Source organism: Protopterus annectens, chromosome 3.part0, assembly GCF_019279795.1.
Source record: "Protopterus annectens isolate FY-2018-M chromosome 3.part0, PAN1.0, whole genome shotgun sequence".
In the NCBI taxonomy this organism is placed as follows: domain Eukaryota; kingdom Metazoa; phylum Chordata; order Ceratodontiformes; family Protopteridae; genus Protopterus; species Protopterus annectens.
Genome location: NC_056731.1, coordinates 1109905326 through 1109921028, shown reverse-complemented (window position 1 = coordinate 1109921028; position 15703 = coordinate 1109905326). Strand labels below are relative to the sequence as shown.

At 38.8% G+C, this 15703-nt stretch overlaps 1 protein-coding gene across 1 annotated transcript in view; it reads right to left on the bottom strand.

Annotated features, from left to right (window-relative positions):
- Positions 1–3613: 3613 nt before the first annotated feature.
- Positions 3614–15703, bottom strand: part of LOC122796674 (tRNA selenocysteine 1-associated protein 1-like) — a 710917-nt gene continuing 698827 nt past the window's right edge. Inside the window, exon 7 of the mRNA XM_044065348.1 lies at positions 3614–3990. Coding sequence (XP_043921283.1) covers positions 3845–3990 — 146 coding nt within the window. The 3' untranslated portion in view covers positions 3614–3844. The remainder of the gene's footprint in view (positions 3991–15703) is intronic.

Below are 15703 nucleotides of genomic sequence, written 5' to 3'. Positions count from 1 at the left end.
ATCCTGCAAGAAATCTGAGGTATCGTCTGCAATTTGGTCGTATGGGGACGTGCAGGTATGCCTCCTTGAGATCTAGAGTTACCAGCTAAGACTCCTTGCCCAGCATGGGAAGAAGCTGCTGTAAGGTCAGCATTTTGAATTTTGGAACAATGAGGAATGTGTTTAAAGCGGACAGGTCGAGTATAGGTCTCCATTTGCTTTCTTTTCTTGGTACCAGGAAGAGTCTGGAGTAAAATCCTTGTCCTTGCTCTGTAGATGGTACCTTTTCCACAGCTCTCATTCTTAATAATTGAGTTATTTGTTTTAGAGCTTCTGCCTTTTGATTTGGAGGTAGGTTTGGCATTCCTCTCTTCCCTGGTAGAGTATGGAAGTGAAACCTGTAACCTTGGTCTATTGTCTGCAAAATCCACTTGTCTCTCGTGATGTAATGCCAGTTTACTGAAAATAAAGCTAGCTTTCCGCCCAAGGGTGCTTCTAGTTGTTCCCTGGTAGGCGGTGCTAGAGCCAAGTCACTGTGATTGTCCTGTAGTAGTGGTGGTGGCTGTGTCTGTGGCTGCACCTCACTGGTTGTTACCCTGCCACTGGCGTCCCCTGTAGGCACCCCTGGATTGACTTATGCCTCTTGAACGCCTATTCCTGCCTCTCTGAGCTCTGGAGGAGTCTGGAAAGGACCAATTCTTGGAGGGCCAATTCCTGCTAAACCTTGGAGGTTGGACCTGTAAGAAATCTTTCACAGTTTGTACAGATTTTGCCTTTTCTTCCATCTTCTTCAGCACCTGTTGTGCAGGAGAGCCAAACAAATTGATCTTGTCCATGGGAACATCTAGTAGTTTTGATTTAACATGGTCTGGTAAGGCCTGCTCTTTTAACCATGCATGCCTTCTGATAACTGTGCCAGTCATGGCTGATCTAAAGGAAGCCTCCAGTGCATCATAGCCGCATTTTAAGGAATGGTTACTGACTTGCTGAATGTTATGTACCATTTCCTGAACATATTTTTTGTCTAATGGTTCATCTGAGGACAGTTTTTTAGTTAACTGATCTAGCATAAATTCTTGACACTGGATCATGTGGAATTGACAGTTCAAGGCCCTAGCTGAAAGAGTAGCAGAAGTGTAAACTTTTTTACCCCATCTCTCTAAGGACCTTGATTCCCTTTCAGAGGGGAGGGGGTTTTTAGCAGAGGTAGCCTGGTTCTGACCGACCGGCACTTGCGAACAGCTTCTGCTTCGGGCGCCACGCGGCAAGAAAGACTGAGGAAAATGGCGTCGGCTGATGCCTTTATACCCGAATAACTGCAGCTATGACGTCGGGTGAAGTGCGACACCAGCCGAGGCCAGACCCAGACTTTGGAATCCGGCCGACCGAGGGGCTGCCTGACGACAGGACAACCCATTTGTAAGGACTGCAGATGCATCCTTGAAGGACATCTGGGGTGACCAGTTCACCTGGATAATAGCATGGGAACAATACTAGATGAGCGGTCACCATATCATAAGACCCCTAGCCATATACACCTTTAAGAAGACATACTTAAACATTTGTACCTTGCTTTTCAAACACTTAATAGTGCTTACCTTACAAATTAAAAAGGGCTAATCACAAGCCTGGTATAAATTTATGTATAACCATCCAATCAAAGACTAGTCTTATGGTTAAAGTAGTACTCTGTTTAACCTGTAGTGGTAACTTAATTCATAGGATAGGAATATGTTGAGTTAGGAACAAATCTCTCCAGTGATTCTTATTTGTTGGTATTCGTTTAGATCCCTAGTGTAAAGCATTTTTAAAGACACTAGTTTTGTAAAGAAAGAGAAGAACAAACAGACTTGGTCTATAAATGTTTTGAAAAGCAAGACACAGATCACCTTGAAGTAGTCCGCAGGTTATGGAGTATGATCAGCAATATGCTTTGATTTATACATACTAAAGGGGCACTATATTTAATGAGGAGTCTGATAAGGGAAGGATACCGTGGAAAAGTAACTTTGGATCTTGGGATATATTTAGTTAGAAATTACCTGGGACAGATGGAAGGGTTTCCTGGTTATGGGGGAACATGAAGATCAAATCAGAGAGAACTGTCCATACAAGTAGACAGGTCTCTTATGGCCATATCTGAAGAGAAGTACCATTTAAAATGCATTAGGCAGGAACAGCTTTTTTTACCAAACACTGCTGCACTTTTTTTTTCCATCTAAACTAAGACCATTCTGAGTTCACCAGACGTGTGCATAATCCAGCCCTTACTGTAGCCATTTTTATCAGTGGATGAGCAGTTACACCAGTTTTAGTCAACAGCAAACTTGGTCAGTCACACTTTTGGGACAAAGGACTGCATGTTTGTAAAATAAATGCCAAGCAGGAGAGGGACCAACCCTGATCTCTGCAGTACCCAAATAGTTACAATTTTATATTCAGGGATGATACCATCAATTTTCACAACCCGAGATCTGTTAGACAGTCAGTTTGCAATCTGGATAACACGGGGGGCTTACGCCGCAAACAAAAGTGTCTTTTTGTCTTTTGAACTTTTAACCTGATGAAATGGTGTTATATGAAAGCTTGTTGATTTTAACATATTAAAGTTTGTTTCCTGCTATATTTTGAGTCAGTTTCTGCTGTTTTATATTTTTATTTTTTATCTAGCCCAGTTTTATCTGCTAAAGGATCTATTTTTTTGCTGTTTTGTAACCATGCCAACTGCTGCACTTCCCTACATGCAACATACGAAAACCAAATTAAAGTAGCATTATAGATGAAAACGTCCCACATTTCATACAAAATGTATTTAATACACAGCCCTCTTAAACCACACCTCACAGTGGCAGATAAAATCTCAGCAACACACTCAGTCAACACCTCCACATTCAAAACTGATGTTCCATTACAAAAATGGCTGCCACCTTGATATATTTGCAAGCATATGCAAATAGTATAAACAGTATATATACATACACACACAAATATATATATATAATATATATATATATATTAGACACACACACACATGCTGAAATTTCCCAGTGTGTAACATGATTCAGACTGGTCTACATTAGTTCGAAGTCTAATTACGGTGAACGGCTGTTCATCGAATGGCTGTTCACCCAACATTCACATCAGCGAACATGTTTCCCATGGAAGGAAATGACTTTATCAGCATATAGAAAGTTGCCTTTTCCCCACTGCAGTATGATCTCAGAGTTGGTATATGCAAGTAGGGGGGGTTGTGGGGGGTATAGCCCCCCCCACTTTTGTGGGTTTGATGTACTGTGGTGTGTGTGTGTGTGTTGGCCTGGTGGACAAGTCATTTCCTTCCCTGGGAAAAACATTTGCTGATGTGAACGCTTGAGGAACGGCTTGGTTCGATGAGCAGCCGTTCTCTGTAATTAGACTTTGAATCAAGTCTCTATCAGTTCATCAAACTCAGCAGAAATATGGAGAAGCTCATGTAAACCACAGCATGCTTTAGCCTCATGAATTTCCATGTTGTACCATTATAGTAATATGCAGCAAAGAATGTCAACCAAACACCTAATACTAATCAAATATGACTTACTATGTCTAACTTTTGAAATGACGTTTCTGAAATGAAAACTTTGACAGTTTCAAATATTTTTTAACAATTTTATTAGAAAACCGACATAATACTCTTGCATTGAGCTGAAATGTTTGCAATGAATGGCCTTGAAAAGATGTGAACTACTGAGCAGATTTTCTTCTGCGCAGCAGTGTTCTTAAAACAGGCAGCTGTCCCATTCAGGCAGAAAAATCTCCAGGATCATTCTGAGAACAAATACATATTTACAACTGGAAAATGGAATGTTCGTTTCCTGTACATTTTTCATCTTAGTTCAATCACAGCTGGAATCCCTGATATGGCTGTGTCCAGTGGTTGCCAGTGACAGTTCATAAGTACATCGTACATTTCTTCACTTCTCCCCATATATTCTGCATTCAGTGCATCTATGTCCAATGGAGGATCAGGGTCTAAAAGAAAGAAAACAAGTTTGAGTTAGACATATCATTTGCTTCTAACAGACTTCTAGGTGTAACAAATATTGGAGAACCAAGATGGATTTTCAGGGCTACACAATTCTTTGCCTGGAATTCATGACAACAATTTAAAATACCCACAAGCAATGTTGAATTCACCCAGTTTTAAACTTCAGTTAACCTAGATGTTCTAAAAAAAAATCAAAATGGATAATCTTCACCTACATAATTTTCTTCATGTTAAAAGCATGTTTCCTTAACACTATAATTCAACTTGGTCCTCCCAATGTAAGGCTTACCAAGCTAGTAACTATTAAAGAAACTGAATTCAAAGCCCATGAGTGTAGGGGTATAAGCAGACACAGAAGCACAAGATCCTAAGACTACTAAACCCAGGAGACCCTGGAGAACCATTGCAGTGATCAGCAGGACATCTACTGTTATGGTTAGTTTTTGCACAAACTGTATAATGCCCTGCCTTAAATCACTGCTGCAGTATTCCAATATTGATGGGTGTTTCCCAAATCTTAAAAGTTGGAAAGGGAGGAAGGACTGGAGACAGAGAATCATCTACCAATCCAAGAAGTATGGCTCTGGAAAAGTCCTTGATTTAGAAAAAGCTTCTACTTTGTACTGTGGAGTGAAGGTAGTAAAGAAGACTGGGTGGCTGCTTCCAGAATGCCTCTGGAGTCAATGCTCTGGTCGAGTGAGCTTTCACCAGTGAAGACAAGGATTTGCCATGGTTAGAATAACAAAAGGGGATGGATTTTGAGATCTGACTGGAAACTGCTTTAGACCAGGTTGCCCAACTTGCCTTCCTGGAAGGAAACAAAATGTTGGTGTGTTTTCTTAATGTCTTTAGTCTTATTATCAAGATATAATTATAGCAGTCTGTGCACATCCAGAGTGAAAAAATCTTTCACCCCTGTTCTGTGGGTTCACAAAGAAGGTAGGTAAATGTACAGCCTGATTAAGAGAGAATTCATTGAACACCTTCAGCATGAAAGACAGGTTAGCTCTAAGAAACCCTATCCTCATGGAAGATAGGGATAGAAGGGGGGTGGCCATAAGGGCTTAAATGACATGCAGGCAATAATGGCAGACAAGTACGCCTTTATAGAGGAATAGACTAGTCTAGTTTTGAGTGTCAAGATGAAATTTTAAGAATATTCTTGATAACTAGGGTTTTTTCTTATTAAATTATTGGCATTACTTTAAAATTACAAGCATCTATCCACCATAATACCTGTCATTTACATACTCAGACCTGTGCAAGATATCACTGTAGTGCATGGAGCGAGGTGACTATGCTCCTATATTTAGAAAAAGACAAACCAGTTAAGCTCTAAAGTGGCAACAAACCAGACCTTAACAAATGCTAAGCACCACCCCCCAGCTAAAGTTGTTAGTGCTCAGCAATGAAATCTGCTAGTATAAATGACAATGGCAGAACAGAGTATTTGTTTCTGCATGCTGACTGTAGGAACAGGATGTTCCTTCCTCCAATAAACTTAGACGAATTGGAATAACAGGATGTGTATTCATCTACATTTTTCAAAGGATACCAACACTGAAACTGAAATGCATGTCATTATTTAGTGACTTCAATCCTCAGCAGTTTGTTCAAACACCATACATTTTATGAGAAAGGCCAAAAATATGAATCAATAACCTGTACTTTCTGTGAAAATCTGGACAACTGAGAGGCATGAAACAGAGTGTAAACATAATGGACTGCATTACATTGCCTTTCTGACGGTGAATTCTTAGTGCTTTACGGCTCTGAAATCCAGCAAAACACAATGTTTTTTTATTCTATTTTTACTGCAGCTAGTAGCATATGGAGCACATAACTCTCCATGCACTACAAAGAATAATGCGCTGGTCACCGGCCATAACCTAATATTGCATATTCTTGACATGGATGCCAAGAAAATCATCTCTCAAGCTTCGACCACAATATTTTCAGCTGTAAAAATATCATCATGAGTATATTTTTTCTGTACAAAGCAAAGTCACACACATTCCTGCTAATATAATCAACACTGGTTTTAGATATTATGAATATAAGGCTGAAATTAATTCTGTTGTAAATATGCTGAAAGAAAAAGTTTGCTTGAATATATGTATAGATATGTATAGAGTTTACAATGTGCATTCATACTATATGTATAACAGATAGGCTTCTATTCACAGCATCAGAAAATGCCTAAGAAAGCAATACTGGAAAACAAGCATTACATGATTTTCTCATGTTTGTAGAACAAATATCAATTAAAAGATATCCTTTTTTATAAATTCAGCAATACGTGATGTTTTTCCAGTAGGAACAGCTTATACAGATGTTTCCTTTCAGAATGGCATCCTCACATCAGCAAAAGTGCTTAAATCACAAAAGGACAATAGAAAAGTCTAAAAACAGACATTATGTGACTTCCCACATAAGGCCAGAAAAACATACCAAGAGGAAATGTGTGCGTGACTAACTCTGTATATAGTAATTGTAGTAATTCAGTTATGTGAGAGAAGGACAGAGAGTCATCATTCATATCTGTAATGAAGGAAAACTTTGTAAATATATGCTACAAATCTGATAGACTACGTGTGGTTTGTTATAAAATAAGTTATCTGTAATTGTGCTTATAGCTGCAAAATATATTTATCAGTGTGCAATTTGAAAGGCTTGGTGCTTTAAACAGACTACAGATGGAGTCATGCAAAGCTATGTGTCTCTGATTCAGCAGTAAACAGCACAGCAAGACTGTGTGTCTTAAGAAGACTTCAAATCCCACAGTAAGCAGAGCATCTATAAAATTTTTCAATGGTGACCCTTTGACAACGTTCCTAGCCTGTATCCAAAAACAGGGGGAGTGAATGGGTAGTGTCACTCCTGTAAAAGCACAGTAAAGTTTATGTGAAGTACTTCAGATTTCTACAGTTTTCAACAGTTTGTAGCAATACAGTTTAATAGACGTCTAAATCCGATGAGACTGCATTGCAGGAAGGTGGAGCAGTTCCATAAATTCTCCAGAAAAGGTACAAGACGAAGTTGTAAGACTGAATCTGCCAGTTTTGCTGTACCAACTTCACAAGTGACTACAGGAACTTTTCAACCATCTACAGTAAAGCAGCTTGGCCATCTGCCTGTCTGTTGACTGGTAAGAAAATTATTCTGTGTTACATACAGTATGAATGCCATAGAGGTAATAATAATAACAGAATAAATGTATATACAGCATATTAGCAAATGTAAAACCTTATTAGGGCAAGTTAATAGTAAGGCATTATGCAAATGGATTGCAATTTGATAGTAAGGCATTATGCAAATGGATTATAATATTTGACTGGTATCTGAAATAAAATCATGTGTGGTATAAAAATGTTTATTGTGTATACAATGTCATAAAAATACAGTGCATGACATTATCCAAAGGTTAGACTGTACAGACAAAAATTGTAAAGGTAAAGAACCAAGAAAAGTTAATATGTTGACATTATAGTCAAATGTTAGACAGTTATGTTCTGTCACCAGATGTAAAAGGTTTATTTCAGAGTTGCAACAACGGTCAAATCAGTTACTGATAAAAACTCTAGTACATTTTGTTACAAAGAAATGTAATAAACTTCTAAAAGACAGACACAATGAGTTCAGGAAGCTTAGACAAGTTATACACACATCTTTTCAAAAGTGCATAGGAGTTTCAAATTCAGCAGAACAGCTTACTAAAGAATGTCAGAAAGACCATGCAACATCACAGGAAATTCAACAGCAGTAGCAGGATAAAGGAAATAAATTAGCTCAACTGACAAAGACTGGGAATTTCCTGCATGTACAGTTATCTGTGCAAAAGAAATATATTTTATAATATGTTTATGTTTTGAAAATGGTTAAGCATGCATGCTAGGATGGTAGGGACATGACATGCTTATATAAAGATATACATATACAAGACAGACATGCATGTATGTTCTTTTCATCTAGAGTAAAAATAGACTGTAAAGACAGATCTGTTCATGATAAAGACATAAAATTAATGACAGAATAGTTATAATCGTATAGTAAATACTGAAATCCATGTAAGCTAATTGTAAAATGATGTCTATTTATATTGTATAAATGCATAGTTATGCAAATCACAATCACATTAAAGGAAAAATGCCAAAAGAATTAGTTATAGTTTATAGAGTATAAAATGTGAGCTCAGACCTTCCTAGACTGAATGAATAGTTACAGGAAATACTGGAAAGATCAGATAAACAACAAGACTGATTGCCATATAAGTAGCTTGAGTTTTTCTAAAGCATCACTGTTATTAAAACATAATTGTTAAAATGTTTACAGGCAACACTATTTGGTAATTGTAATAAAATGTCACAATTGTGCATAGATGTCACTTATAATCTGTTTGCAAGTAAATGTTAAAAGAGAAGAAAAAAACTCAGTTGCATCAAGTACAGCCAGCAAATGGGCTACAGTATATATACAGTTCAAATCAATTGTGCAGGAGGGTGTAAATACCTACTAGAGGTAATATACAGTGAAAGCTTTATTTAGTAACCTAATAAAATAAATGTATAACCAAAGTGTTGGGCTGACATACATTCTATTCTCACAGCATAGGGCAGGTAAACAGTGCTGAAGTAATACAGGGGGAGGGGTACTTTCTCAGTTTTACACTGACTGTATAAGCAGTACTGCACAAGGGTCTGAAATAAAGCTACAGAAAAAATAACAACAAGGGTCTGAAATAAAGCTACAGAAAAAATAAACAAGGGTCTGAAATAAAGCTACAGAAAAAATAAACAACAAGGGTCTGAAATAAAGCTACAGAAAAATAAACAACAAGGGTCTGAAATAAAGTTACAGAAAAAATAAACTACAAGGGTCTGAAATAAAGCTACAGAAAAAATAAACAACAAGGGTCTAAAATAAAGCTACAGGAAAAAAATATCTAATTCCTTCTTGACAATACTCTTATGGGGGGAAAAACAGGTATTAGTGTATTAGAAATACTGGTAAACTGGATTAAACCTGACAGGATAAGATATTTTACAAGTTGTTAATAGCTATCATAATGGTTATTATTGTATTGTTTAGAATTCAATTGTATTTACAACCTGTTAAATTGTAAAGCTATACAAGAGATGGTTTAAAAAAAACAAGAGATGATTTAAAATTGCTTTATTAAAGCTATACAAGAGAGAATAAAGATATGCAAAATGCATAAATGTTTCTAATAGCAAGAATGGTCACTATTTTTAATATGTTTTTGGCAAAACAATGTTGGTATAAAAAGCATGAATATTTTTAATTGCTGAGTATGTAGTTTAAAATAACAGGACATATGGATATGGTATCAATTCCACTAGATATTTCTAAAGAGACATAAAATTTTCCAAGATTTTGCTCAATATTAATGTTATTAAATTTGTAAGATTAGACTAAATGTACTTTACAGTTTTTGTATGTACAAATGTAGAAAATTTCAGTACAAATGATAGTCTTTGTATGTACAAATGCAGAAAAATTCAGTACAAATGAAATTAATGTCTAGTAATGAATATGTGTGAAAAAAACATATTTAAAGAAAACAATGGGTCCAAGATACCTACTAAATTGAAATGCATAAATAGCAAACAGTCTGTGTAAATACATACTGATCAGGATACATTGTAATAAGTTCAAAAGTAATTTGTCAAGTTGTAATATCACTGGTTTTACCCCAGTAAAATAATTGCTTTCAAATATTTATTATCTAAGCCCAGTTCAGTATTTTACCAAGATGTTATTGAGCAGTTCAGAGACATGAACACAATGTGATGGTTAAAATGACATTAAAACTGTATATTTTCAGCAGTGTATAAATGCTTGCAGTAGCACATAGTTATTGTCTCTTATAATTAATTTAACAGCTGCAAAGAGTTAATGAAACAATTCTAAGTCATAAATTAAATTCTGTGATTGCAAAAGAATAAATTAATCAAGTAAAATTAAAACAGACACAGCTCATAACTGATAAAATATTTTCACAGAATGGTCTGCAAAAGAAAAAGTTGTTAAATACATTCAGGTTTGGTAGTAATACATGTTTTCATTGTATTAACTATGTAAAATTGCATTTTGACTTGTATCAAAAAAGACTAAAGGTTTTGTTTCTTAATATGTTTTTTATATAGAATGTTTTGAGTATGTTTAAAAACAGAGGGAATTGTTAGATATTATGAATATAAGGCTGAAATTAATTCTGTTGTAAATATGCTGAAAGAAAAGGTTTGCTTGAATATATGTATAGAGTTTACAATGTGCATTCATACTATATGTATAACAGATAGGCTTCTCTTCACAGCATCAGAAAATGCCTAAGAAAGCAATACTGGAAAACAAGCATTACATGATTTTCTCATGTTTGTACAACAAATATCAATTAACAGATATCCTTTTTTATAAATTCAGCAATACGTGAGGTTTTTCCAGTAGGAACAGCTTATACAGATGTTTCCTTTCAGAATGGCATCATCACATCAGCAAAAGTGCTTAAATCACAAAAGGACAATAGAAAAGTCTAAAAACAGACATTATGTGACTTCCCACATAAGGCCAGAAAAACATACCAAGAGGAAATGTGTGCGTGACTAGTTCTGTATATAGCAATTGTAGTAATTCAGTTATGTGAGAGAAGGACAGAGAGGTATTTTGTAGAAGTCATCATTCATATCTGTAATGAAGGAAAACTTTGTAAATATATGCTACAAATCTGACAGACTACGTGTGGTTTGTTATAAAATAAGTTATCTGTAACTGTGCTTATAGCTGCAAAATATATTTATCAGTGTGCAATTTGAAAGGCTTGGTGCTTTAAACAGACTACAGATGGAGCCATGCAAAGCTGTGTGTCTCTGATTCAGCAGTAAACAGCACAGCAAGACTGTGTGTGTCTTAAGAAGACTTCAAATCCCACAGTAAGCAGAGCATCTATAAAATTTTTCAACTGGCATTGCCTGCTTCTCGGAGAAAAAGAAATGTCACAGTACTTAATGAGTGCTGAAATGAAAGCTGTCCTTTTATCAGTCTCATACAGGGCACAATGTGTACGATAAATGATCTATTTTCAGCTAGACAGCCTGCAAAAAGTACAGTTTTGTACCTACCATAAATGGAGATATTCGAGTGCTAATACAGCTGCAGTCATAACAGATGGGTTCTCCTGCCGTCAGGCGGGTCCTCGGTCGGCCGAATTCCAAAGTCTAGGTCCGGCGTCGGTTGTCGTCGCTTCTTCCCTGACTTCAGTGCGACAGGGGTATAAAGGAACCAGCCGACGCCATTTTCTTCAGTTTTTCTTGACCCAGATGTCAGGTGCCCCCAGAAGGAAGGCAATACATAAATTTGTGTAATAAAGCAGTGCAATATAATCAAAATACAGTAGTTGCAAGCAAATACACCATAAATGAATACCCCAATCAGGTTGTATGAGGATGTGTTAGCCTATAGGCCTGTCCCAAGAGGGGAAGGAGGGAGGGAAACCTGGACTGCAGTTGTATTAGCACTCGAACATCTACATTTATGGTAGGTACAAAACTGTACTATGTTCATCGTGCATACAGCTGCAGTCATAACAGATGGGTAGAATCCCAAAGCTAAGAAAAGGGGTGGTAGGCACTAGGTGGAACTAGGAGGAGCCAGGATGCCCTGCAAGACTGCAGTGGCAAAGCCTGCTCTAGTTTTGGAGTATAAAGGTAGGTGGTAGTGCTTGGAGAAGGTATGCACAGAACTCCAAGTGGCTGCTTCCAAAATATCTTTGGTAGGAACTCCTCTGAGGAAAGCTGCAGAGGTAGCTGTGGCCCTTGTGGAGTGAGATCTGATGCCTGTAGGTACAGTTTTGCCATGAAAAGAATAGCAAAAGCGTATGCAGTGGGCTATCCATTTTGAGATTGTCTGTTTCGAAATTGGCTTTCCTTGAGCTCCTACAGCATAGGACACAAAGAGCTGTTCTGATTTTCTGAAATGCTTTGTTCTGTCCAGATAATAACGTAGTTGTCTGTGGATGTCCAAGGAGTGTAGTAATCTCTCCCCTTTGTTTTGAGGATTAGGATAAAAGGTAGGTAAGTGTATGGCCTGATTCAAAGCTACCCTGGATAACACTTTAGGCATAAAGGACGGGTTGGTTCGTAAGGAAACTCTGTCCTGATGGAAGATGATAAAAGGCTGCACAGCCATGAGAGCTTGTAGTTCTGAAACTCTACGAGCTGAGGTAATAGCCAGAAGGAAAGCTGTTTTCCAGGACAAATATTGCAAATCTGATGAGGCAGCTGGCTCAAAGGGAGGCAAGGTCAGTTTTTCCAGAATGAAACTGAGATCCCAAACAGGTATTGGTTGTTTTCTTGGAGGTCTTAGATTCTTAGCCCCTCTGAGGAACTGTCTTAAGAGAGGGTGAGAGAATAAGGGTGGATCAGTGTTGTATTCTGCAGAAATGGCTGAGGCATGGATTTTGATGGAGGAGAATGAAAGTCCACTACTTAGCAGCTCAGCTAAATACTGTAGTATTTGAGGTAAATTCAGTTTTCCAGGATCCTGGCCCTTTTTCTCATTCCAGACACAAAACCATTTCCATTTTGCGGAGTAAGCTTTGCTAGTTGACGGCCTTCTGGCCTCCAAAATGACATCCTGCACCCTCCTTGGAGAGTAGGGTCTGTTGTGATGCTAAGGAATCTTCCATGCGGCTAGATTGAGTGTTTTTAGCTGGCTGTGAAGAGTTTTGAAGCTGTGCTGAGTCAGAAGAAGAGGCATTAGAGGCAGGGTCCATGGTGGGGAATGCGTCAGGCTCCTCAGGAGTGGGTACCAGTGTTGCCTTGGCCAGTCCGGAGCAATGAGAATCATCTTTGGTCTGTATGCTCTGGTTTTCAATAGAACTTTGGGCAGCAGAGGAAGAGGTGGGAAGGCATAAATTGTCATTGATGTCCAAATGAAAGAGAGAGCGTCCACTCTCCAGGCCTTTGGATGGAAAATCCTCGAGCAGAATTTTGTCAATTGGTGATTTTTGTGGGAGGCAAAGAGATCTATGTCTGGCCTTCCCCATGCTTGGATTATTTCTGTAAAAACTTTTGGATGCAACTTCCATTCGTGTGGATCTGTCATATTTCTGCTTAGGTTGTCTGCCAGTGTGTTTTCCTTGCCTGGCAAGTACTGGGCTTGTAGTTCGATTTGTAAGTCCATGGCCATGTTCCAAAGTGACATGGCCAGTCTGCATAGGGGGTATGAATGTGTTCCTCCCTGTTTGTTTATGTACCACATAACTGTGATGTTGTCCGTTCTTATCAATAGTTGACCTGGTTGCAGAAGGTCCTTGAAACCTATAATAGCATTTATTACTGCTAGCATTTCCTTTTGATTGATGTGAAGGTGCTTTTCTTTTTGGGACCATTTACCCTGAATGCACCGATCTGTCATGTGCGCCCCCCAGGCGTAGTTCGAGGCGTCTGTTGTGATGACTTGATTTGCTTGAGGCTTGCTGAATGGAAGACCTGTGTTTGTTTGGCATGCTTGAGCCCACCACAGAAATTCCTTTTGCAGACATGGAATTAGTGGTATTATTGTTTCCAAACTGTGGCTGTGTTGAGACCATATGTTTTTCAGGTACCATTGAAGTTTCCTCATATGCAGCTTTGCACATGGGATTAGTAAGATGCAAGATGCCATGAATCCCAGAGCCTGCAGGATTTTCCTTGCAGTCAGCCTGGTGCAATTTGCTAGTGCTCTTAAGTATTGAGTTAGTTGCCCCTGCTTCTCTGGCATGAGGTAGGCCATCTGGGTGTTTGTGTCCAAGTTGGCACCCAGGAAAATTATCTTCCGAGAGGGTAGTAGCCTTGATTTCTTTTTGTTGACTGTGTATCCCAGAGAGCTCAACAACATTATTACATAAGCCAGATGTTTCAGAAGAATGTGCTTGCTGTCCGCTTGGATCAGGCAGTCGTCCAAATAAGGGTATATTTGTATCCCTTGAAGTCTGCAGTAGGCAATTACTGATGCCAGGCATTTCGTGAATACTCTGGGCAGTAGATAAGCCAAAGGGCAATGCAGAGAATTGATAATGGGTTGAACCTGCAAGAAATCTGAGGTATCTTCTGCAATTTTGTCTGATTGGGACATGCAGGTATGCCTCCTTGAGGTCCAATGTTACCAGCCAAGACTCCTTGCACAGCATGGGAAGAAGTTGCTGTAGAGTGAGCATCTTGAATTTTGGTACGAGTAGAAATGTGTTTAGGATGGACAGGTCCAAAATAGGTCTCCAATCTTTTCCCTTCCTTGGTACCAGGAATAGCCTGGAATAAAAACCTTGACCTTGTTCGTGCGTAGGTACCTCTTGAATAGCTTTCATGTCTATGAGATCTGTAATTTGCCTTTGTGCCTCTACCCTTTGATTGTGTGGCAGGTTTGGCATGCCTCTCATTTTTGGAAGGGTGTGAAAATGGAATCTGTAGCCTCTGTTTCTAATGTCCAGGATCCATTTGTCTTTTGTGACAATATGCCAATTCTTTGAAAATAATGCCAGCTTTCCTCCTAAGGGGGCTGCCATTTGAGTCTTGCTTGGCATGCAAAGGGGAAAGTCATTGGGCTTGCTTTCTGAATGATTGCGAGTTATCCTCACCACCTCTTTGTGTAGGAGCTTGCCATTGTCTGCCTCTAAACGATCCTTGGGATTGTCCTCTGCCCCTCGGGCGCCTGTATTGGCATCTTTGAGGTCTGTCCGTGGCTGGAAAGGACCAATTTTTGGAAGGCCAATTTCTACTGAAACGCGGGGGTTGTACCTGTAGAAAATCTTTCACAGTTTGCATTGATTTAGCCTTTTCCTCCATTTTCCTTAATACCTCCTCAGCATTAGCACCAAATAATACATCCTTTTGAAGAGGGGCATCTAGTAATTTAGCTTTGACATGATCAGGCAAGGTTTGTTCCTTGAGCCAGGCATGTCTACGTATGACTGATCCTGTAACAGTAGCTCTACATGAGGCCTCTAGAGCATCAAAACCACATTGTAAGGTATGCTTACCCACTTGTTCTGCACTATGCATCAAATCCTGCAACTCCTTCAAGTCTGGTTGTTCAGGTTGTGACATTTTACTTTTCAATTGTGATAACAATAACTGTTGGTATTTTAGCATATGGAACTGACAGTTTAAGGCCCTCATGGTTAAGGTAGCTGAGGTATATACTTTTTTCCCCACCTTTCTAAGGATCTGGAATCTCTCTCGGAAGGTAATGGATGTTTAGCAGTGGAGGCCTTAATTCCCTTGGGGCCCTGTGAGATGGTTTCTGGGTCAGCAGCATGGCTTTTGTATAGAAATTGGTGTGAGTCAGGAACCCTGTAGTACCTGTCAGGCTTAACTGGGGCTGGAGGCAGAGAGTCCGGGTTAAGGCAGGCCTCCGAGTAAACATCATCTAGGATGTCCAAGACAGGAGGTATAGCCAGAGGCCTGTGCTGAGGTAGTAAGAGAAATTCCCTAAGCCTTTTCTTGGAATCTGAATAATCTTGGCCTTCCCAGTGGAAGTGTTCCCTTAAGGTATGCAAAGTTTCCCCAAATGAGTAATCCTCTGGGGGGGATACAGAAGGAATGGACTCCTCCACATCAGAGTCTTCAAAAGGGGAGTAAGAATGTTCCTGATCATCAGAGTGTTCTGAAATAATGGAGCCCTGATCAGAGGAAGGGGATT